Genomic DNA, 24,837 nt, shown 5'->3' on the forward strand with positions numbered 1-24,837 from the left:
CAACAAGCCACGAGGTCTCATCAGTGACAGCCCACCAAGACTGTGTGTGTGTGTAGCGAGGCATTTCCAAGTGGTTTAAATTTCAACATAGCAGCCCTCCCACTGCACTGCAAGCTACTCTCCCATCCTGCTTGTGGTCTCATGTGTTCCTTCACGTTCCTGAACTCTATGTGTGAACTCACCTCTTCCTTTTCTTTTCAGAGCCAACCATGGTCAGCATCACAGTTGCAGTTTTGCATCCATGATCAGAAGTGAGTTTGCAGGGGGCTGAGCCAGGCATCCCCAAACCTGGCCCTCCAGATGTTTTAGGACTACAATTCCCATCATCCCTGACCACTGGTCCTGTTAGCTAGGGATGATGGGAGTTGTAGTCCCAAAACATCTGGAGGGCCAGGTTTGGAGGTGCCTGGGCTGAGCTAATGGTTAGAAAACAAAGCTGCATATAAGCCTTGTTACCTTTGAAAATGAAAAGATACAGAGGACAGAGAGGGAGAGGGAAGACGCAGACAAGCTCAGCAGAGAAATAACAGAACAGAGTTGGGGGGCTCCTGATCTCCTATACATATTTAGGAGATTGGGCAATATCACATCTGAACAGGCCTCAGTAAAAAATGCATTTTTTAAAAGTTGGAATGCTCAATTTTTATATCTGCCTTCAAATCCTAGCCACTAAAAGGGAAACTGTGCAGTCTAACCTGACCTCAGAACAATTTCAATTGCTGTATTTTTATTGCTGCATAGCCGAGCATGGGATTTGTTTGCTAATCAGTGCTTCAAAATCCAGAGATTCTGCTATAAAAACAGCGGAATGGCCTTAAAAGAGGATGATTTTGCTGTTCAGCTTTAAACCTTTCATTGCCTTCAGATTCTGCCCTCTCTTTTTAAATAATGTGATATTCCCCCAAAAAAATTCATAAAAACCTCCCATGATTATTGTAATAAGCAAAGGCTTTTTGAGAGCCTGAGTCATTCCCATTAAAACGAAAACAAGAAAAGCTTTCTACTGGCATTGCACAACTTTTGCAATTCCATAAGTATCAACTGGATTTCCAGAAGACTGTTACCATTCACCCCATAAAATTAATGGTTCAAATGGCAAGCGAAGCATCTTTTTCTGCATTGTCTCAATGCACCTCAATAAAATCCATGTGCTTCATTATACTGTTTGCTAAAATTCTTTTCCAGTTGAGATGTTATATAGTCTTTTTTTTTTTCAATATGCGATGAGAAAGGAAGATTGAAGAGGGCGGAAGTCAAGTCAAGAGCTACGTTTTGAAAGATGTACTGAGAATACATGGATGGGGATACGGAGAAACCGAAGACAAACATAGAGATGGTGACAACACAGCATATTAATGATTAGGGTTGTTTCACATAGGATAACATTTCCCACAACTATATTCTGTCCCCAGGGTGAAATTAGCAGTGGCTTGCAAATTAGTCATCTCCTTCCTATGCTGTCCCCTCACCCCTTGCCCACTTTGAAACCTAGGACTCAGCTACATTATTCAAAAAACAGTGTTTTGAATGCGTTATAAACAGACGCTGTAGAGTGTGTTTTTACATAGTGTTTTTTTTCTTTTCTTATAACAATTTATGATTCATTTTGAGCGTTTCCCCCCCTATGTGTAGACCCACCCCTAGACTGTACACTTCTGGAGGCAGGGAACAGCCTTTTTTCCTTCTGTATGTCAAAGTGTACAGTACCATTTCAGAAAACCAAGAACACCTGATTCTCCCCGTCGGAAACTTCCTAACATGATGATTGAAATGTCTTTGAAAGAGGCTTCACATGACATGACACGACTGTCCTTCCATATGAACTCCTTACAGTATACGTCAAGAAAATTAGACATCAAATTCATATAATTTCCTTGCATTGGGCATCCAGTGAGGTTTTAAAAATGAAACTCCTGCCATATCACAGACTTCTTTTGACGCCACCCTAAGTTCCCTAAGACATTTGCTGTGCTGATTAAGAAATCGAGGCCAAGGTACTCTTAAGAGTCTGGAGTTCTCTAGTTCCAAGGTTTACCTGTGAGAATGTCCCAATTGTAGAGGTAGAACTTGTGTCTAAGGCTACATACATACCACAAAGTTAAAACACATTTAATGCACATTCCCTCTTTCAAAGAATCCTGGGAACTGTGGTTTGTTAAGGGTGCTGGCTACACTGCCATTCTTGGGATTCTTTTTTTTTGGGGGGGGGAATGTGCTTTAAATATGTGGTGTGTATGTAGTCTAAGTGCTGTGAATGAACAGGAAAGCAAGGCGAGCTCAGGCTGGCTTCCCTCTCTTGGCTCTCTCCAATGTCTTCTGCTACAAGTCACATATGCAACAACATACAAGAGCATATTAGCAGCGAAGAGAGTTTACATCAGTTAAGCCTCTCTCTTTTTTAAAAAACATATTTCAGTAAACTGGAATTCTGCCTACAACTGCAGCTCTTTAAATTATGCCTCCAAACAACTGTTATTATCTGCTTTGTGCTGACCCATACAAATCTTGTATTTTATGCAGCACACATAATTATGCAATGTAAGCTTCTCTGGGATTTTAGGCAAGGCTCCTTTTTATTTTCTTCAATCAACGGCAAATGCAAGGCAGCATTATGTAAAGGGCAAGTTCCCCTCCCCACTACGCTACCTTTCTATGAGTTCCGTCTGCTCAAAATCCTTACATGCAATTAAAATGTGTTAACCTTAACCTTGAAGCATCACGATAAATGTATGGTAGGGGTAACTAGCCTTTTCAGGCCAGTGGACACATACAGAATCCGGGAAAAGTGCTGTGAGCACTTGCTCTGTCCACCATTACTGATCTTCCTGTTGCAAACTTCCAAGGAACTCTACCTTCCAAAGTACAGAATTTCGACTAAACACACCCCGCTCCTGGACCTTTCACAGTTCCTTCAGAAATAGCTCTGAGGGTGTCAATTACTGCATTAAAATCAAGTTTTGTCACTGACTTTATCTGAATACATCACAACACACAAGACAATTTGGAAACAATGGCATGCCTAACACTTGGAAGATTTCTAATCAGTCTCTTATTATTTAGGAGCACACAGAATGCAGAATCTCAAATTGTAAATAGGACTCCCATTGTACTGTTTTTGCCAACAGCTAAATAAAAATGTGTTGTTGTTAAAAATCATTGTAGATCAACTATTTCATTTTTCTTTCTTTGACAACTGCTCTATCACCATTAACAAAATGAGTTTTTGAAAATATCCAGCCCGTAATCTTTTAATCCAGCTCTGGCTTTATTCCCTCATGAAGCTGTAACCATAGAAGATCACAGACTCTGAAATCGCTAGATGCTGAAATGAATTCAGCCTTATCTTGGACTCCACCGTGGAAACAGATATGCAAGGTAGACTAGACGTATTTCAATGAAACTTGACTGACATAATTTTTTTTAAGGCACTGGTATTTATTTATCAGAGAAAAAGAGAACAGCCTATAAAAATGATGAGGAAAGAAATCCAAGGCAGGAAGAAATATCAGTGTTTCATTGCACTGGAGAGACGTATACAGTCCAGTACTTTCCATGCTTGAGGAATGTTTACAGAATTGCTAGCTACAGACCTGAGCTTTGTCCTGCAGCAGCCTTACCAATTGTCAATGTTTAATGCTTTGTTCACTTGTCTTATTCTCCCGTCTGCTGCAGGCTCCAGGGAGTAAAATGCCAGCAGTGAGCCCAGGGAATGCCCAGGTCACTAGTGCTGCACAAGGACCTGTCAAACTGTAACTATGGCTTCTCAGGACTTCCTTTCCCAGGGAAAAGCTTACATCCACTTTGCTCCTAAACTCCGCAAAGCCAAGGTCTGGCTTAGAGTGTTGCCTGAAGGCAGTACAGTGGTACCTCGGGTTAAGAACTTAATTCATTCTGGAGGTCCGTTCTTAACCTGAAACTGTTCTTAACCTGAAGCACCACTTTAGCTAATGGGGCCTCCCACTGCCGCCGCGCAATTTCTGTTCTCATCCTGAAGCCAAGTTCTTAACCCGAGATACTATTTCTGGGTTAGCAGAGTCTGTAACCTGAAGCGTATGTAACCCGAGGTACCACTGTATCATGGTTAAACTCATTACTCCTTAACCACAATCTGTAGCCTAGTTTTGTTCTTGGTTAAAAAGGACAGAGCACCGAGGACACACCAAGTGAAACCTTGGCTTAGCTTCTATGGGTGCTAAGAGGACCCAGAGAAAAGCAAAGTTGGCACCAGTAGGTTCATGCTAAGCCATGGTTTGCCTTAGTGCTACATGCAAACATTGCCCCTGTTGTCATCACCTTGGAGCTCTTAAAGATACACACTCTGGTGGAATCTACATACATATAAAGAAAACGCTGTGGAAATGGCTTTTTAAAAAAATGTTTTGAAAAATACATTGAATTTGGCATATCTCACTGTCGCCATCTAGTGTCACATTTGTATATTGCACTTTACAACACATTTAAAATATTTTATTTGCAGTTGTATAGCTGAGTCCACTGTTTCCAAGGCTTGCACTCTCCACCCTTAATGCTTAGCACTTTCCTTGGTCAATTATGGCAAACTGGAGGTATATATTGTATGTATATTACCATGAACACATTTATGTTTGGCATGTGTAAACATGGCATAGTTATATTCGGCATGTGTTAACATTACACAAAATAACTGCAGTATTGCCACACACAATTTTTAAAAATATATATGCAAACAGCTCATTCAACATTTAATCCAAAGCCTATCCCAAAACAAACCACATCCCCACAGTTTACATCGTCAAAGCAATTCAGCAGTACTGAAAACAATAATGCAACTATTTTAGTACACCAACCAACAAGCAATGCTAACAAAGCAAAATGCTCATCATTTTGGCCTTCAGGCAGATCATAAAATGAGAGAAGATTACTCTTCCCACAAAGCAGGCAATTATAGCACTAACAATGACTGCTGAATGACCAGGTCATTATGATAACTGCAGATGGTTTAAAGCTTTCTTCCCACTTCCATTCATTTTGTTCTTGGAAAGAATCAAACAAATCCATAGTTTGGTGCAGATTCTGCAAACAGACTGAGGATTTTATTGCTGCTGGCAGCCAAACATAAAGAGGAGATCATTTTATGAAAGTAAGATGTTACAAAGCCATTAAAAATCAGGAGATTTTCCAGATATAGATTTGGAGAGCACTCTTTTTTTGTTTTTGTTTTGCCTCATTTATGTCCTGTCTGCATATTTTTTGGGTGTTCTCTCAGATATCCAGACACTGGAGGCAAGCAGTGGGGAATGGCTATCTCTATCTTGCCTGACTTAGGAACTGGTTTCCATTCAAGATGCTGGTATCAACTTTTAAAGCATCTTGTTTGGTTGGTGTGTTGCCTGCTTTTTTGGTCGTGTGTGTGTGTGTGTGTTGGGAGTGTAGGGAGGATCTGAGCATCACCAGCTTTCCTTCTGTGAAACTTTTTTTGTGGTGTCCACAACAGTTTCTCAGGTTTCCAAATATGCCCCCAAATCCAAAATGGTTGAAGACCCTGAAGGGTAAGTGTTCAGGGGTAAACACCTGAGGGAATTCATAGAGGTGCAAACTAGCTTCCCAACTTTCATTGGCTCCTTGGCTTCCCAACTCAGGGGTTGGTGGGGTGTGAGGGAGCTAAAGAGCAGACATCTGTTCTTGGAGATACAGTTCAAATGCTCCACAATTGCTTCGCATCAGGGAACAGCCGGCAGATGCTGATAAGTTTCAGTCTCCAATGATCTAAGCTGGATTTGAAGTGATGCCTTCTAAGTGAAAGGTCAAGCAGCCAGCCATGTGAAACAACGCAGGCATTAGCTCAAGAAAATAGTGTATCTGAAGGTCAGCATTTAGAAATAAAGACTATACAGGGTGGCAGAATCAGCAAACCATTTCTGTATAGGCCAAAAGCACTGCCTCTGATCATTGTGATCTTACGTCTGCTTAACTTTTGTCTCACCTTCACACAAGAGCTAAAATAAATGTTTCCATCTCAAGCATCCGCATGTCAGATTCTTCTAGCATGAGCAACTTGAATATCACAGCTATTTTTGGAAAAGTAGTTTCTACAGTCTATTTTACTAACCTGGCTCGCAGTAAAAGCTGCTGTTTGATATGTACATAAGAGGTTACGTGTGTAACTGTCTCAAACCTTTTACTTACACAACCAAATTATCTTGTTGTGTTTATTTACAAGATCAATTCCACCAAAGCTTCCTGTAGCTGTTATTGTGTGTGTGTTTTTGTACATCTGTGTGACAAGTGACTAGCAAGTCAAATATTATTGTTGTTATTAATGGAAATTCTGATGCTTTAACCAGTGGCATCACTCTAGTTGCATGATGACCAATGTCTATGTAAGCAGCATTGCAAAAAGTACAGTAATGAATATGCAGCATCATTATGTGCAGAGCCTACTCCTGATTTAAATGCCGCCGCCACCCCCCATTTACCGTATTTTTCCGTGTATGAGACTAGGTTTTTTCCCTTTAAAACAATGTCAAGAGTACACGGAGGCCATCCCCCCCCATTTTCTTAAATCGGAGTCCCCCAAAATAGGGGACGTCTTATACAGAGGGGTGTCTTATAGATGGGAAAATATTATATATTTTATATGTATATAATTATATAATGCAATTATTCATTGGGCATCTTGAGACCAAGCAACATACTGCTCAACAGATGATACCTCAGTAGTAGGGTTGGGGGAAACCAGTGGCACTCTAAATGTTGAATGGCTTTAAAAGAGAATTAGACAAATTCACGGAGGAGAGGACTATTAATGGCAACTAGTCATGATGGCTATACTCTGCCGCCACAGTTCAAGGCAGCAATGCTTCTGAACACCAGCTGGCAGAAGCACCAGGAGGGGAGAGTGCTTTTGTATTAAAATGCATTTTGTTGGTTTCCCACAGTACCTCGGGTTACAGATGCTTCAGGTTACAGACACTTCAGGTTACAGACTCCGCTAACCCAGAAATAGTACCTCGGATTAAGAACTTTGCTTCAGGATGAGAACAGAAATCGTGCTCTGGCAGCGCGAGGCCCCATTAGCTAAAGTGGTGCTTCAGGTTAAGAACAGTTTCAGGTTAAGAACGGACCTCCAGAACAAATTAAGTTCTTAACCCGAGGTACCACTGTAATCTGGTTGGCCACTGTGGGATGCTGGCCTGGATCACTAGATTCACTGATCCAGCAGGGTCTTCTTAGGTTCTTATATTATTAAAGTTTATCCAAGTAGTATATACTTGCTTGCCCACAGTGTACTACACAGAGGCTGCCTGTTACCGGGGCTGATGACTCAGGCGGAGAAGCTGACTCACTTGGCATCAATTACTTCCATCATTTGAAACTCCTGCTCTGAAAAAATGCCCTGCCTTGCCCATTATGTTATGCTGTTAGCAAGAGAACTCGACGTTTTTAAAGCGGGTGACAATCAAGAAACTCTAAAAAACACAAAACTTGTAAACAGCTGCCACGAGCAAACCAATGTCTAAACGCAACCGTAACTGTGCAATCCCATTAAGATCGACGCGGCTGGTAACAGGGTGTAAGGCTGCAGACTTAAGACAACAAACAAATAAATGCGGGTTTAAACAACTTCCTTCCACGGGAGAGGCATCTCCCAACGTAGGCTGCCTTTCAAAGGGAGGGTGCAAAGTTGTGCAGGGCACATTCTTCCGTCGCCTTGCAAGGCAGTCATGTGCTGATCTCCGCAGAGCTTACTTCTGAGTAAACATGTCTAAGATCGGGCTGCTTAAAAACGCACCCTCGAAGAGAAATGCCCCGAGCGAACAAGAACAGCGGGCGGAGGCGCTGCACGTCTGCAACCTCGCGCACGCTTCCTCGGAAATCAAACGCGAGCCAGCACCCACGGACAAGATCGGGATGCACAATGGTAAGAAGAGACCTCAGCTCCGGTGCATGCAAAAGCGGGGCTAAAGTCTCCTCTAACAGCGCCTGGGGCTTCCTTTGATAGGCACGCACACCCGCCCTCCGAGGTGTCCTTGCCGCCCTGCTCTGTGCGCCCCCTGCAGCCGGGACTTGGCGGCGGCCCGCCGTCCTCTCCCTCCTCCGAGGGGCGTACGAACCTGGCATAATGGCGTCCAGCGGGAAGGAAGGCCGGCCCGGCGAGGTTGGGAAGGTTCCTCGAGCTGCCGCCGCTGCCAGTCCCGCCCCTGCGAGCTCTGGCGGGCGCGTCTTGTTCCTTCCTCTCGGGCAGGCAAACAGGCAAGAGGCCTTCCGGACGCGCCGCTGCGCTTGCAGGCCGGCCTCGGCCACGCGGCGCTCAGGCAAAGTTGCCAGAAGGACCGCCGCAGGAGGAGCCGCCGCCCGGCTGACAAGGGGGGCAAGAAAGCGGCTTCTCCCTCGCTTCTCCTCACTTGTCTGGGCAGGAGGAAAAAGAGCTGCCCCTCCATTCCCGTGCGCAGCGAGGAGCAGAGAGCTGCACACGCTGTTGCGATCCCAAGTGCTCTTGTTGGGGCCCGGGGCGCTGGGCTTCCTTTCTCCCAAGCGCCACGTTTTCCTTGGGAGTTCATCATGGTGCGGAGCAAAAGGGCAAACGGTGTGGTAAACGTAGAAAAAATGAGCCTGCGCTGGATTCAGGCACACAGGGCGCCAAGCAAAATTGAGATGATAATAATAATTTATTGTTTATACCCTGCCCATTTGGCTGCGTTTCCCCAGTCACTCTGGGCAGCTCCCAACAGAATATTAAAAACAAGATAAAAGATCAAACATTAAAAACTTCCCTAAACAGGGCTGTCTTCAGCTGTCTTTTAAAAGTAAAATAGTTGCTTATTGCCTTGACATCTGCTGGGAGGGCGTCCCACAGGACAGGTGCCACTACCGAGAAGGCCCTCTGCCTGGTTCCCTGTAACCTCACTTCTCGCAGTGAGGGAACCACCAGAAAGCCCTTGGAGCTGGACCTCAGTGTCCGGGTAGAACGATGGGGGTGGAGATGCTCCTTCAGGTGAGAAGATCCATACCTGAGAAAATCCCATTTGGGAACACCAGATTTTGGTGCACAGACACCATAATACGAAAGATGACCAGAGTCTGCCCCTGTATGAGCTACCGAGAAAGCCGCCTATTACCCTGTTTTTGATAAACTACCAAGAAATGTGTATGGTAAATCCCCAACGTAGGCACATTGTGCACATTCAGCTTTGTGCACTTGGCAAAATAAATAAAAAATGGCAGGTATCCAGGGAAAAAAAGACTTCAGCAATCCCACCCACTTTAGGCATGATCCCCAGAACGTAGCCCCTGCCCATGGAAGTTGTGGGCTTACTGTATTGAGTTTTTGCTTGGGGGTGGATGCTGAAGTTAGGCCTGAGCCTAAGGGTGTTTCTAGGCTGTCCCTACTTTCAGGTAGGATTGTACTGGCAAATCTAAGTTGTGTGATCAAAGTTGATTTGAAGCTCTCGTGCATCGAACCCACTTCCTCAAAAGATCAAACTTTTTGCAGTAAGCATAGTGAGGTAGAAATGCGCTGGAAAGTATGGGATAGTGCGTGCCTGCTTGCTTTTGGCACATCTCGCCTCCCCACAAGCAAATCTCTAGTTAATGCGCATTAAATATCCCTGCAAACAAATTAGGGTAAATAAACAGATTGTCTGGAAGTGCCTTAGTTCTTTCTCAAGAATAGCAAATAAATGCTTCCATAAAAATAAAAACATAAACATAAACATGTCAGGGAAGAATCTGATAACATGTTGTGGTCTCCCAGTCTGGATAAATCAAGTGCCTCCTTCCAGAAGCAGCATCCATCTACACTTCCTAGATCAGGAGTAGGCAACCTAAGGCCCGTGGGCCGGATGCGGCCCAATTGCCTTCTCAGCGTGTTTTTACATGAGTAGAATGTGTCCTTTTATTTAAGATGCATGTCTGGGTTATTTGTGACGCCTGCCTGGTGTTTTTTACATGAGTAGAATGTGTGTTTTTATTTAAAATGAATCTCTGGGTTATTTGTGGGGCATAGGAATTTGTTCATTTATTATTTTTTTCAAAATATAGTCCGGCCCACTACATGGTGTGAGGGACAGTGGACCAGCCCACAGCTAAAAAAGGTTGCTGACCCCTGTCCTAGATAGCTGGATCTGAGCAGAAAACTTGTACAGTCATACCTCTTGTTACGTTTGGTTCAGGTTACGTTCTTTCAGGATACGTCCCGTGGCGACCCAGAAGTAACGGAACGGATTACTTCCAGGTTTCGCCACTCGCGCATGCGCAGACGCTCAAAATGACGTCAGCGCAGAAGCAGCGAATTGCGACCTGCGCAGACACGGGTTTCGTTCTGCTCATGTTGCGAACGGGGCTCCAGAACGGATCCCGTTCACAACCAGAGGTACCACTGTAATGCTGTTAAAATGAATCGGGGGCAGAACCGCGCATGCCATACCAGTCCCAACTGCCACAGCCACTACACAAAACCTATGCTCACATGCAAGCACAAGGAGGGGGAGAGCTCCAGAGGTGTTACACCCACCCAAAAACACTGAAACAAATAATCTTTGACTTCCAAGTGAAGTGGTTCAGGTCCCATTGAAAGCAGAGGTTATAAATGAGCAGTGTGGGGGGTTCAACCTCAAAGAATTTGCACAATCTGCTAACAGTGACCTTTCTTATATAGGGGGACCTTGTGGTGTGTGGGCTATGTCCAAAGTTGCTCTAAGTGCACTTTCATAGAACAAAACTGGAAATCATGTGACTGCGTTTCCCAATGGCGTATGAGGATTTATTCAAATATGCCTATGGCAGGGATTATAATTTCTACATTGGCATCCACACACATATAGGCTGTCACAAAGTGAGCCACTTCAGTGCAATTTGATTCATTGTCATTCTAAGTCTCCTATGTACAGTGCTTTTTTTCTTTAAAAATGTTTAGGGGGTACTCATTTTCCTACTCATCTTGAAATACTGCTCCTCAATGAGGCCAAACTTAGATTCACAAAATGTTTAGGGGTATGCGTACCCCCAGAAAAAAAAGCACTTGACTATGTGTATTTACTTCCCAAGTGACATGCATGGAATTGCTCTGTAAAACATTTTGTGTAGTTGTAATTATTTCTTTCTAGTGGTATAATTATCAAAGCTCTAAAAGGTTAAATTTGTAACCAATTTGAAATGCTTAGATAGGAACAATATTGAACTGAAGGATAAAATTCTATCAGCGTTTCCATTTCCATTTCTTATCCTGTGAATTGAAATATAATTCATGACTATAAATAAGAGCTGATGGCACATTTAATTTTCTTGTAGTTTGAACAGTGAACATAAATTTAGACACAGAAAATTAATTGCCACTTTTGGAAACAATTAATTGTACAATTTCAAACAACATAATTTATTTTTTCACATAAGTTCTCAAATTTAAAAAATTCTACATTTTTGTAATTTGCATATGCAGTTTATTATTATTATTAGAAACGAGCTCATCCATTTGTGTGCAGCTAGGAGATAAAATGCACTTTGATATGTTTTGTAGTATAAAAAAGCACTTCCCTAGCTAGGATTTGATGCTGCGATCCCAGCCCCCCCTTCTTGTAAGTAACTTTCATTACAAGTAAGCAGGGTGTAATTCCATCTGCACCACAGTGTCTCTTTATTTTTTTTTATAATATTTTTTATTAAGTTTGTAAAATACAGAAAAAAGAATAAAGAGCATGTTATAAGAATAAAATAAAAAGATTACAAATTTTCTTGTTCTTTTTTCCAAATCTACTGGACTTCCCCACATCCTCCCAACCCTGCATTCTCTGTGAACATAACATCAGCAATTTGTTAACTTATTTCATTACTTATTGTATCCTTCGTTTTATCATGTTACCCAATTTCAAATGTGTTATAACCCGAATCATATACATTTTCATTTAAACACAATAAAGTTATTTCCTTATTCTATCTCAGACTTCTTGTGCCTTAATTTCCATTTCTTTAGTTTAACATTACTGAAGCTAGAGTTTCCTAAAAGGTGCATTTTTTAACATTCATACAGCTTATAGTGTTTTTCCAGATAGTCCTTAAATTTTTTCCAGTCCTCCTCGATTGTTTCTTCTCCCAAGTCTCGGATTCTGCCAGTCATTTCGGCCAGTTCCATGTAGTCCATCAACTGCGTGTGCCATTCCTCCAGTGTGGGTAAATCTTGTGTCTTCCAATGTTTTGCAATCAGGATCCTTGCTGCTGTAGTAGCGTACATAAAAAAAGTTCTGTCCTTCTTAAGCACTCTCTGGTCCACCATGCCCAGGAGGAAGGCCTCTGGTTTCTTAGGTAAGGTAAATCTAAGTACCTTTTTTAGTTCATTATGAATCATTTCCCAAAAGGCCTTCACTTTCGGGCAGGTCCACCAGAGGTGAAAGAATGTCCCTTCCGCCTCTTTACATTTCCAACATTTATTATCAGACAGGTGATATATCTTAGCAAGCTTGACTGGGGTCATGTACCACCGGTATATCATTTTCATAATGTTTTCCTTCAAGGCACTACATGCCGTAAATTTCATTCCGGTGTTCCATAACCTTTCCCAGTCTTCAAACATAATGTTATGCCCCAAATCCTGCGCCCACTTTATCATGGCGGATTTGACTGTCTCATCCTGAGTATTCCATTTAAGCAGCAGGTTATACATTCTCGAAAGTCGTTTACTTTTTGGTTCTAACAGTTCTGCCTCTAGTTTCGATTTTTCCACCTGGAATCCAACCTTCTTATCTACTTTAAAAACTTCTTGAATTTGTGCATAATGCAACCAATCTCGCACCTTGTTTTTTAATTTTTCCAAGCTCTGCAACCTCCAATTGTCTCCAATCTTTTCAATTATTTCCCCATATTTAGGCCAATTGGCCTCCATGTTAGGTCTCTTACGTGCCTTGGCCTCCACCGGTGAGAGCCACCTCGGAGTCTTACTCTCCAGTAAGTCTTTATATTTTGTCCAGACCATTAAAATTGCTCTCCTAACAATGTGGTTTTTAAACAATTTATGCACTTTAACCTTGTCATACCACAAATATGCATGCCACCCAAAAGCATTGTCAAACCCTTCCAGATCTAGGACATCAGTGTTTTCCAGTAAAATCCAATCTTTCAACCAGCAGAAGGCTGCAGATTCATAATATAACCTCAAGTCTGGCAGGGCAAATCCCCCTCTTTCTTTCGCATCAGTTAATATTTTAAACTTTATTCGGGGCTTTTTGCCCTGCCAAACAAACTTAGAAATATCCTTCTGCCACTTTCCAAAACATTCCACCTTGTCCACGATCTGTAGGGTCTGAAACAAAAATAACATTTTTGGCAATACGTTCATCTTTATAGCTGCTATTCGGCCCAACAAGGAAAGTTTCAATCTTGACCACGTTTCCAAATCTCTTTTGATTTCTGACCAACATTTCTCGTAGTTATCTTTAAACAAATTCAAATTTTTGGAGGTCAGATACACCCCTAGGTATTTTACTTTTTTAACTACATTTAGTTCTGTTTCTTTCACGAACTCATCTGTTTCTGTAGTTGTCAATTTTTTTGCTAGAACCTTAGTTTTTTGCTTGTTCAACTTAAATCCCGACACCCGACCAAAATCAGAAATTAATTCTAACACTCTTTTAGTACTAGAGACTGACTCCTGCAATGTTAATACCAGGTCATCTGCAAATGCTTTCAATTTATATTGTTTCACTCCGACCTCAATTCCCTGTACCAACCGGTCCTTTCTAATCATGTTCAGTAGCACCTCCAGAACTGAAATAAACAATAGGGGGGATAGAGGGCACCCCTGCCATGTCCCTTTTTCAATTTTAAACTCCTCTGTCACCACATTGTTTACTATCAATTTCGCTTTTTGTTCTGAATATATTGCTTCTATTCCATTTTCAAACCCCCGCCCCACTCCCATCCCTTCCAAATTTTTCTTCATAAACATCCAGGAAATGTTGTCAAAGGCTTTCTCCGCATCAATAAAGATTAGCACCGCTCTAGTGTTGAGCTTTGTTTGTAAAAGTTCCAAAATATTGATGATGTTTCTTGTGTTGCCAAACAAATGCCTACCAGGGAGAAAGCCAGCCTGGTCCTTATGGATCACTTCATTAAGCACTTTTTTAAACCTACTTGCCAAAATGTCTGCAAAAATTTTGTAATCCACGTTTAGGAGTGAGATGGGGCGGTAGTTCTTAAGCTGGGTCTTTTCAGTTTCTAGTTTAGGTATCAATGTGATGTAGGCTTCTTTCCACGTTTCCGGTGCCTTCCTCCCCTCCATAATCTGGTTACAGACCTCCAACAAAGGTTGTATCAAATAGTCTTTCAAAACCTTATAGTATTTGGAGGTAAGTCCATCAGGGCCTGGAGATTTGCCTAATTGAAGGTTCTGAATGGCACTTTCAATTTCTTGCTGTGTGATATTACTATTCAGGATTGTTCTCATTTCCTGAGGTATTTTCTGTAATCCGTTGGTTTTGAGAAATTGGTCCACCTCCGAGTCTTTCTGTGGCCCTTGTGAATAAAGTTCTTTGAAATATCTCTGGAAGCACTTTCTAATTTCCTCGGGTTTCTGAACCATTCTCCCTTCAATCTCTAGATTTGTAACTGTATTAAGTTTTTGTCTCTTTTTCAACTGCCATGCTAGCAGTTTCCCACACTTATTTGCTGATTCAAAAGATCTTTGTTTCATTTGTTTAATTTTCCATTCCACCTCTTGATTTATCAATTTCAAATATTGTGCTTGGAAAAATTTCACTTCTCTCAGCACTTCCTTCGACTTGGGCCTGGATCTTAGTTTTTTTTCTCCATCTCTTATTTTTTCCAATATCTTCTCCTTCTTTTCATTCCAGAGGTTTTTCTTGATCGTATTTTGTTGTATTAGAAACCCTCTCATGACTGCTTTACTTGCGTCCCAGATTATTCTTTTTTCCACAGTGGTATTTAAATTTATCTCAAAATAGTCCTTTAAAGTTTTTTGGGCCTTCTTAACAATCTTCTCGTCCCTTAGTAGGGTGTCATTCATTTTCCATCTGAAGGATCCGGTTGTATTTAGTCTCAATTCCATTTTCAAAGCATTATGGTCGGAGCAGGTTTTTGGGCAGATTTCCACCTTTCTAGTCTTGGGTGCCAGTCCTCTAGTTATCCATATTTGGTCGATTCGTGTCCATGTCAGATGAGCTTCAGAAAAGAAAGTCCCTTCTTTTCCTAGGGGGTTCTTAACCCTCCATATGTCAATTAAGTCCACATTGTCAGTCATTTCAAAGAAAGTTTTAGGTAGTCTGCCATCTTTGGTTATGTTAGCACTTTGCGACTTATCCATATTTACAGACACAACCCCATTCATATCACCCATCATAATGATGTTGTTGTAGTCTAAGTAGTCCAGCATAATCTCATGCAGCTTCCTGAAAAATTCCGATTTTCCTTCATTTGGAGCATATATTCCTAATATCAAAAATTTTTCTCCTTGTGTCTGAATTTCAATCGCCAAAATTCTGCCGTGTTCATCTTTAAATAAGAATTTCGGTGACAGGCTCTCCTTTGCATATATCACCACTCCTCTTTTCTTAACTTTATCTGAAGAAATAAATTCTTGGCCTAATCTTTTATTAATTAGCACTTTTCTGTGGAGCCTTGTCACATGCGTTTCTTGCAGGCAAATAATGTCCAATTGTTCTTTTTTCAAAATATGAAATACTTTTCTTCTTTTTTCCGGAGAGTTTCCGCCATTTATATTCCAACTGAGAAGCTGCAGCGACATCCTGGTCTAATTGGTGGGTCTACAGTGGGGTGTCTAGGTTTCCCTCCGATCCCGGAGGTGGTAATGCTGGTCCAGATCCAGACGGTGTAGGCTTTGGAGATGGTCCCGGTGGTGGTGGTGGCCAAGAAGCTGCGGCTCCTTTCTGGAGGTCCTCCTCGTGGTCGTGTAAGAACTTCTGTTGGTCCTCAGGTGTTTTAATTCTTACTTTCCTTCCTTTGTAGGTAAATGATAGTCCTTGCGGAAACTCCCACCTATAAGGGATTGTGTTGTATCTCAACAGTTTGGTCAAATCTGTATAAGTGGTCCTAAGATCCAAAAGATGTTTGGGTATGTCTCTGTAAATTTCAGCCTTTTTACCTTCTATCTCCAAAGATTTTTTAAAATGTAGGCCTAGTATCTTGTCTCTTTCCTCTCTTCATCTCAGAATAACCAAACAGTCTCTGGACTTATCCTTCTTTATCAATTTTCCCAGTCTAAAAGCCGTCACAATTTTGAAATCCTTGTCTTCCTCAATCCCCCAGAATTTGGAGAACAAAAGTGTTAGAAATCCCTGTAAATTTCCTTCCTCCAGTTCTGGGATGGCCCTTAACCTGAGATTATTTTCCTTACTTTTCAATTCAACCAATGACAGGTAGGCTTGTTGTTCCCCTACCTGTCTTTTCAGAGGCCTTACTTCCCCCTTAATCTCATCAACCTTTTTGTTCGCCTGTTCTGCTTTTTGACTGGCTTCCACAGCAAGTTTATAGTTTTCAGTCATTGCCCCTTGCAATTTTTCAATTGCCTGAGTGTGCTGGGAAACCTGCTCAGATAATTTACTAATAGAGGATGTAGCTTGGTCAATTTTTGATGATTGATTGTCCACTTTTTGATTTAAAATTGCCAGTTGTTCCAAAATTTGTTTCAGGACTATTTCAGATCCTCCAGTTGCCATATCTTCTGCAGCAGGCTCTTCAACTTCCACCTCCTGTGCTGTCAGCACAGTTGGGACGGATGATCTTCGTTGATGAGATAGGGTTGTTTGAACAAGTTGCACTGGTTTCTTTTCTTTTTCTTTAGCTTTAGCTGCTCTTGTTCTCCCTGAGCCACTCATTCCACACCTGCCTCTGTTCAAGGTCAAATTTTCTTTTGTTCCATAAGTCAAACAAGTCCAGAGTGTAAACAATTTAACCACAGAGAATCACAATAAAGTACAGTTCCCAGGCCTCTATGTCTCCACAATCCTCTATGTGGGGGTATTTCAAAGTTTCAAGGAAGGAGAGAACTCTTATCCGCCATTGAAGTTCTTATGTTCCCTATGTTAAATCTTTGGTAGTTCCAGAGCACAAAAGGAAGGTTCCCCGGGCTTTCTTTTTCTTGAAAAAAAGCCACAAGGTGTCAAGAAAGGTCCCAGCAACAATGTTTAAACGTTAGTGTCTCAGTCTATGTATCAGTTTAAACTCCAATAACAGTATCAGCAGTTTGACAGTTCTCTTTTGCACACTGACAGCCCGACAGCTGGGTTGTCCCTTTTAACTCCGCATAGCTCAAAATTAGGAAGAAGGTTCCAAGAATAAAGTCCACAGATTTTACAAAGATTTCCTGCTTGTCTTTTCACTACAAAGTCTATCAGATACACCCTCGTTTTGCTTTTACAGTCCCTTTTAAGCGCTTCAGCGCTCTTCTGAACGGTTGCTTTGATCTGGTTAGCAAGATCGGGAGACGGACTTCCTGTTACTCGCCTCCCGTTTTCAGCCGAATTTCAACCAAATTCCCAAATTTTAATCCGATGTTTAGCTCCCCTTACTCACGGGTATGTTACAGCCAATTTCGATGTTTTCAAGAAGAAAGGTCGGCGCTCATCAGCAGCAGCAGCGCGGCTTTGCATCCACGAAAAGAGCGATGAACTCACAGCGCCGCTCCCCCTTTCGCGTTCCGGAGCCCCTTACGGGGCTCCTTCTTCGTTTCTGGGGGGGCTTTTGGCGCCCGCCGAGTCCCACGGCCACAGGCTCGCTCTGCCTGTGGTTTTTCTTGATGGGTCTCCGCTTTGCCGCAGCGGACGACCCTTTTTCGCGGAGCCCCTCTTCACAGAGTAAAGAGGACCGCCATTGCCGTTTTGCGCCACCTCCGGAAGTCCCTCACCACAGTGTCTCTTTAGAGCAGTGTTTCCCAACCGGTGTTCCGCGGCACACTAGTGTGCCGCGAGACGTTGCCTCGTGTGCCGCTTGGGAAACACTGCTCTAAGCGAGAGGGGACTCTGCTCAGGCTGCATCCGCCGTGCGCGAGGGAGGCGCTTCCTCTCGTGAGGGAGGCGAGAAGAAGGGAGGCGGGGCCGAGCAGGCGGATTGGCCCGGCGGCGGCCGTGACGTCACCCTGCGCGCGGCGGCAGATTCGAAACTCCTCAGGCGCAGGCGCGGCTGGAGCAGGAAGGCCGCTCTGCTTGAGAGGAAAGAGAGGGAGCCGCCGGCGGCGGGATGAAGAACACCGTTCCGCGGAGCACCGTGAAGAAGCTGCTGAGCAAGCACAAGCCGCACTTGCCTCAGGGTCTTACTGCCCACCCGCCTCTGTTTCCTTGCTGTGCTTGCTCAAACGGAACAAAGAGCAGGGAAAGCCCCTCCCCTCCAGGCAAGCAGGCAGGAGGGGGAGAGAGAGAGAGAGCTTGCGAGCTGGCTGGCTTGGGTGAGTAGGTGAGGGAAAACTTTTGCCTTCCTTTCCTCCCTCCCCGTTATACCCCTCTCCTGCATTCTTAGCCAGCTGCTTCTCTGCACACCCCTCTCGTGCTCCTTGTCCGTTCTGTGTTTTTCCTTCCCTCCCCACTTAAAATGTGGTTTAAAAGCATGGATCCACATGGATCCTCAGGATCTTTGCATTGGGTCACCCCAAATTCACCAACAGATCACATAGCATGTCCATGGCTACAGCCTGCCCTCCAAAAATCACGCACCCACTGTTGCCTGGGGCTGCAGTGGTGCAAAAATGTGGTTACAAAACATGGATCCACATGGATCCTCAGGATCTTTGCATTGGGTCACCCCAAATTCACCATCAGATCACATAGCATGTCCATGGCTACAGCCTGCCCCCCCAAAATCACACACCCACTGTTGCCTGGGGCTGCAATGGTGCAAAAACGTGGTTACAAAACATGGATCCACAGGGATTCTCAGGATTTTTGCATTGGGTCACCCAAAATTCACCATCAGATCACATGTCTGTGGCCACAGCATGAAGCACAAAAATGATACATCATTAATATTCACTGCCCACGGCGGCAGCCAATCGGCTGCCGCAAAGGGCGGGCCCTCACAGGTTCACTGAATAAAGTATTTTATAATTTTTCATATTTCTGTTTACTTACTATTTCATAATAAAGTAATTATAAAATACTTTATTTGTGTTTATTTGATTCCTATTAAAGAGAGTTACTTTATATATAGTCAATATAGGCACAGAGTTAATTTTTTAAACATTTTCTAATGGTGGTGTGCCTCGAGATTTTTTTCATGAAACAAGTGTGCCTTTGCCCAAAAAAGGTTGGGAAACACTGCTTTAGAGACCCACAAATAAAGTTCGCAAAAATGCAGATAAAAACAGAAACTTAAAAATATAAGTTTGTAAAATAAATAAATCCGTATGGATTATGGCGTATATGCAAAAGTGTTGTGTATGCATTATTTGGTTATTGCTAAACGGTATAGGCTGTGATCATAGGCAAACCCACAAGACTCCACTGTCTGCAAAAAATATTCATGCATGTATCATTGGGGCAGTGCCCCATAGGCAACAGTGGCTAAACACAGATCTAAGATTGAAAGCAGAAATCACACTGATCCAACACCCTAATTTCCCATCCTGGGCATCTGATTAGCACTGTCATAATTAGATCAACATTAAATATGAAACTAAATATTATTTTAACTGCATAAAATTGACCTGTTGCTGACATGATTGACAATCTACAGCTCAGACCTTAGGGTAATAAAATTGGCTGTTTCTTAAGAAACTAGGCATCTATATCTTCTCATCTGGGAGTAAGCCCAATGGAATTCAGTGGGACTTTCCTCTGAGCAAAGAATTTTTCTATAAGTCTGCTAGGGAGTGCAACATATTTGTCTCAGGGTTGGAAAGCGATTTGTGATAATGAGGGATGCATAACTTGGTAAGAAATGATTAACATTTGCTCATCTTCATTCTTCAAAATGAGTCCTCTGCATACACTAACCAAATGAACCACCTTGGTGTGAGTCCTTTCATCTGAGAAATCCTCAGAGGTTGTAAGCTTCTGAGAGCCCTAAACCATTAGGATGTGCAGCAGAAGCTATTGAAGGCCCAGCAGCCACTTTGGGGGCCAAACCACATACGTGTCACCCAGGCCATTTGTATTCAAAAATCCTCATATAACTGGAGCTATACATGCTTTGCACTCTAAGGGATCTTCATTAGGGCACAACAAATTTTTGTACATATAATTAAGATATTAAAATGTCAGGGCAGTATCAAACTAACACCCCATCACTACAAGGATTTCTGCTTGCACAGCTGGACTCATCATCTCCCTCTGTGTACACTCTGTGTCCTTCCCAAATCTGCTCCGGAAGGTTGGCAAAAACCCCTAGAACTGATTAGGAGGCACATAGAGGGAGGAGAGGGGGAAAGTCCCATAGTGCAGGCAGAAATATTTGAATGGATGGGACAAACTTGTGCTACTTTGGATACAACTCTTGATATGTTAAAAACCGTACTGAGCAGGTAGTCAGACCTGTGTTTCTTTGCCAAGCCAAACAGCTTTTCAGCTTATGACTGCCAGGTGTATGTACCCAAGCATGGGCATAGCCAGGATTTTTGTTAGGGGCGGCTGGACTTTGGGGGTGGGGGCAGAATCAAGGGGATTGGTCAGTTAAGTATTTCTATTGTTTTACATGATGGGGAGGCAGCTGCCCCCTGCCCCCCCTTGGCTATGCCCATGTCCCCAAATGTTTAGAGATGTACTTCTCTTCTTTTACACCTCAATTGTTCTTGGCAGAGAACTCTGAATGTTCCTGAGCTGGCTCAGAGTTGTGATTTGAATATTGGGTTGCCATGCCCAAACACAACACGGACAATTACATCACACCGGCAATGTTTTCATACTCATTCCCAGCGTGATGCTTGAATTGTTGCGCATTAAAATAATCGGTCCATTTTGTGCTAAGTTTATAACTAACCCCTGGATAACCATGGTTGCTACACATGATTTGAACCACCATCCTCCCATCAGCCACAGCCAAAGCATCAGGAGGGCACAAGGGTGAGGAACGCTGCCCTTATTTCAATCATGAATCATTTTTTAATATGCATAAAATGAAAGGAAATATAGGTAAAGATCAGAGCCTGAACTAATCGGAAGCTCTCCTCACTTTGGCGTAACTGGCCATGGGAACAATGCCAGGCTTGTTGTTTCGGATAGAATGAGTTGGGTGGAGTTCACAAATTGAAATGGCAATTGGAGTTGCATTAGATATTAACCCGGGCAACACCCTTAGAAACAAATAACCCTCTGTTGTGCCTGCATTTCACAGGCATTCTTAGATCAACATGGTAGGGCGTTGCCTTATGGCTTATGCAGTCCTCATGCTGAGCTCTCACTGTCTCTGATACACCAGCGGGGATGAGGAGAAACAATGGGAAAGTATTGTTGGGAGAGTGGTTCATAGATTTTTGAGTTTTTGTCTACTGGTGAAAATGCTTTGGCTGGGGGATGGAAGCAGTACAATGTGATGCTACTGCTAGTTCTGCAACCCAGATGTATTGTCAAAAGGTCTAGAAGCAAGGCAATACAAACCCTCAAGGGACCCCATTTAGTAGCCAATGTTGGCCATCATTATACTAGCAACCAAGGAGTTGTTGCAAACTAATCATGTCAATCCATGTCCTGGTGAACTGATAGAAACCAAGAGCAACATCTGAAGCAGCCTTGGTATGGCAGATTATGTAAGAGGACCCTTAAAGTTTGCCATTGCTAAGGAACTGTGTGTGCCCCCCCCCCCAATAAATCCTCCATTTTACAGAAAGGTCCGGGAAAGTGCTTTTTTTGGGGGGGAGGTACAATTGTACTTCCAAGCTAGAAGGAAAACACTAATCTAAATAATTTTGAAAGCAAGCCCACAGCCATCGCATGATAATATTGGTCACAATAGCAATTCTGGAAGAATGTGCGACTATTTTTGATCCGCAAATAAAATTATCAGTGTGGAAACCTTTCCCTTCAAGCATAATGTTTCATTGCATGTCCTTATGATGTGCTAAATATATACTAAAATATTATGTTGCCAGGTGTAGAAAACAAAAGCAGAAAGCTTTATACTGAAGAACAAGTCCCAAAATATTATTTTCAGTTGAAAAGGGTTAGCAGACCATATGACTACTATTTTCCTATCATCGCTGTACGGACAGATTCTTTGTTAAAGATAATGAACAGGAAGAATGACATTTCCCAGCAATAAGAATGCAAAAGACATTCACACAAAAGGGACCAAGTCTGGGTGAATCAGATTTGCAGGCAGGCACTCCCCCCCCCCCCCCCCCAAGTCACTTACAGCTGCTCTTGTTTTCAAAGCAAGGCTTTTTGTCTTGTCTTTTTAAAAATCCCACCTCTTTATGAACATAAGCTTTAGGAAAAATAATTCACTATGACTTACATTTTCTGAAGAGCATTGTCCATGGGTTTGGCAGCTTTTCCTGCTATGGCTGAAATAAATCCATGAAATCGGCCAAGTTGAAAATCTGTCCCCTTACTGAAGTTGCTGTCAGGAACGGAAGTTCAGTGACGCCTTCGGGAGGGCGAAAAGCGAAAGTAAAATCTGAGAGCCACATTAAGGCTTTGGCCAGCAGAGGTCTTCATTCCGCCCTTGGAAAATAAATGGATGCCGACGCTGTAAACGGTTCACAACGGAAGAAAAGGGTCACTGTGACCTGATCACATTTGTCCTTTAATATCAAGCAGTGAGGCTTTTGCAGTTTTAAAAACACTTGAGCAAAGCTATTAAATATGTACGCACACAATCGCTTCTATTGAACTTCTCCAGCCTGTTCCAACAATTGCTTCTGCAAAAGCTGCCTTAAGTGCTTAAAATGGGATGTGCCAACAGGTGTACTGGCACACATTGTAACAAAACATTGCATACTTCCCACAGAAGTTTTGTTCCTGGCAGAAACGTTTTAAAAAACGACTGTGAAACCTTTTTACAAATTTCCCATGGCATAGTTCCCAGGCATCTAAATAGCAGGAGTACAATGTTTAATATAACAGATTAATCAGTTGTAAAACTATCAATCAACCTAAAAGTTGCCCCAAATTAATAACTGCAGCAGTTTTAAAAAAAATAAAAAACCTATATATTTAATACTTTTAAAAAATGAAGGTGGCAAGCACCATATTATTGAGCTTGTTGCTTTTTTCTCATGCAGGAAGAAACATCTCTTCTCAGAATATCTCAGCCATGACTCATAGACACAGAATCTTAAAGTTGGTAGGTACACGAATCCTGCCCACAGGCTCAAACACCAACCTTCTGGTTAACAGCCAGATGCCCTGATCCACTGCGCCACTGGGAAGGTCTAAGCATCTTATCTTGAAAAAGTACACTTCTTGCTTCAGAAATCAGGTTTACCCATATGCAAGTTCATATGGTGGGAAGGCTCTGGCCCACAACCTAATTAGGTCTAGCATCAGACCTCTGGTATGATAGTACCCCTTTGTAGGTCTGGTAAAACCACAGTGTCCGATTAACCCATAAATGCATACAAACCAGAACTACCTTAGACAATAATGGGCCACCCAGGGTAAAAGGTACCTAGGTAGCCTAACCGTACCCTGGAGGCCTTTGCCCTACAGAATCAAAGATTGTAGAGTTGGAATGTATCCCAAGGGTCGAACCCGTTGCACCACCCCCCAAGAATCTGGCCAGAGAGCACTAGTGGTGTTGAAGGTGGGCCAGTGGAAGTCCTCATTCTAGAAGTCCCCATTCTTTCAGTGCCTTTATGGACTTATTTGGGCTCCTGTTGGAAGCGGCTTGGCTCGTCCTGCTAGGACCAACAGAAAGCCAGTAACATCTTGTACAGATTGTGTAGTGGGAGCTCAGAGGTGGGGACTTCCCTGGAAGGATGGCTTGTCCAGGACTGAATGCTCTTTTGTGCTGCCACTGCAAAAGTGAACCCACAAGAGCTGCCTGCCGAAGTTCATTAGATGGTAAACACTGGAAGAGGTTACCGGTAATTTAATGAACGGGTTCTCTTTATGTGTTGGCTTAATACTCTCGACTGCTCTCATCTTTCTCATGCACTTTTTTATGATGATAAGTAATTTTTACATGAGCAATAAAGCAAGTCCCGGAGGGGATAGCTGTCACAAACAAAGCATATTCGCATCGCGAAATGATCTGAGTGCAGGTTATTTCTATAGCTGTAACTCTGCAGTTAATAGTACCAGATTGTTTAAATAAATTACAGTGTTCTAATATTGTCACTTCTGTATACACACCTATTGCTTCACATTAGTCCTTATCTCTTGCTCCAGCCATTTCTTGCCCACTCACAAGGCACACAACACATGCCCCAAACCTGTAGCAATATTGCGACTCCTGCCACCTTCATTCTGGGTTTTTTCATCCTACTTTTATGATAACTTTTATGGTGACTTGCATCGTTCTACTACTATGGCTTTCCATGTGAACCAGCTGGTCACTATTACTGCTATTGTTATAGGTTTGGGGGAGGATGGGATCCACCTAAACCCAAGAAATTAATAAATGGTAAGATTTTGACCATTTGGGACAAGATGGGAGAAATTCTAGCTGCAGAGGAATTCCTGGGCTATGCAGAGCCTATGCAGAGTGACCTGTCCAAGCTAGAACCATTAAGAAAACAATACAGGTTATTGAGGGCCATTGGCAATTCAAGAGAACTGTCCTCCCCCCCCCCCGCCCGCCCTGAAGTGTAAACAGAGACAGGATTTGGAAGGTTGCCAGGGTAACTGGGCATGACGTCATAGGAAGAGTTTGGGGCCTTTGGCAGAAAACTTGGGATAGCTGAGAGAAGCCCAGAACCATTTTGGCAGGCTGGCTGAAGGCAAGTAGGGAGAGAGAAGCCTTGGA

General features: G+C 42.8%; 1 protein-coding gene across 4 annotated transcripts in view; it reads right to left on the minus strand.

Moving 5' to 3' along the window:
- CARD19 (caspase recruitment domain family member 19) overlaps window positions 1-22,538 on the minus strand; it is a 37,140-nt gene extending 14,602 nt beyond the window's left edge. For 2 of the 4 annotated variants that reach the window (XM_083727084.1, XM_083727082.1), the window contains exon 1: window positions 8,094-8,338. In XM_083727084.1, coding sequence (XP_083583210.1) covers window positions 8,094-8,100 — 7 coding nt within the window. In that variant the 5' untranslated portion in view covers window positions 8,101-8,338. Of the gene's footprint in view, window positions 1-8,093; window positions 8,339-22,383 lie in introns of those variants that run through there. The other 2 variants (XM_083727081.1, XM_083727083.1) reach the window with 2 other exon arrangements.
- Between the last annotated feature and the right edge of the window lie 2,299 nt (window positions 22,539-24,837).

Source organism: Podarcis gaigeae (genome assembly GCF_964106915.1).
Source record: "Podarcis gaigeae genome assembly, chromosome: 2".
Classification (NCBI taxonomy): domain Eukaryota; kingdom Metazoa; phylum Chordata; class Lepidosauria; order Squamata; family Lacertidae; genus Podarcis; species Podarcis gaigeae.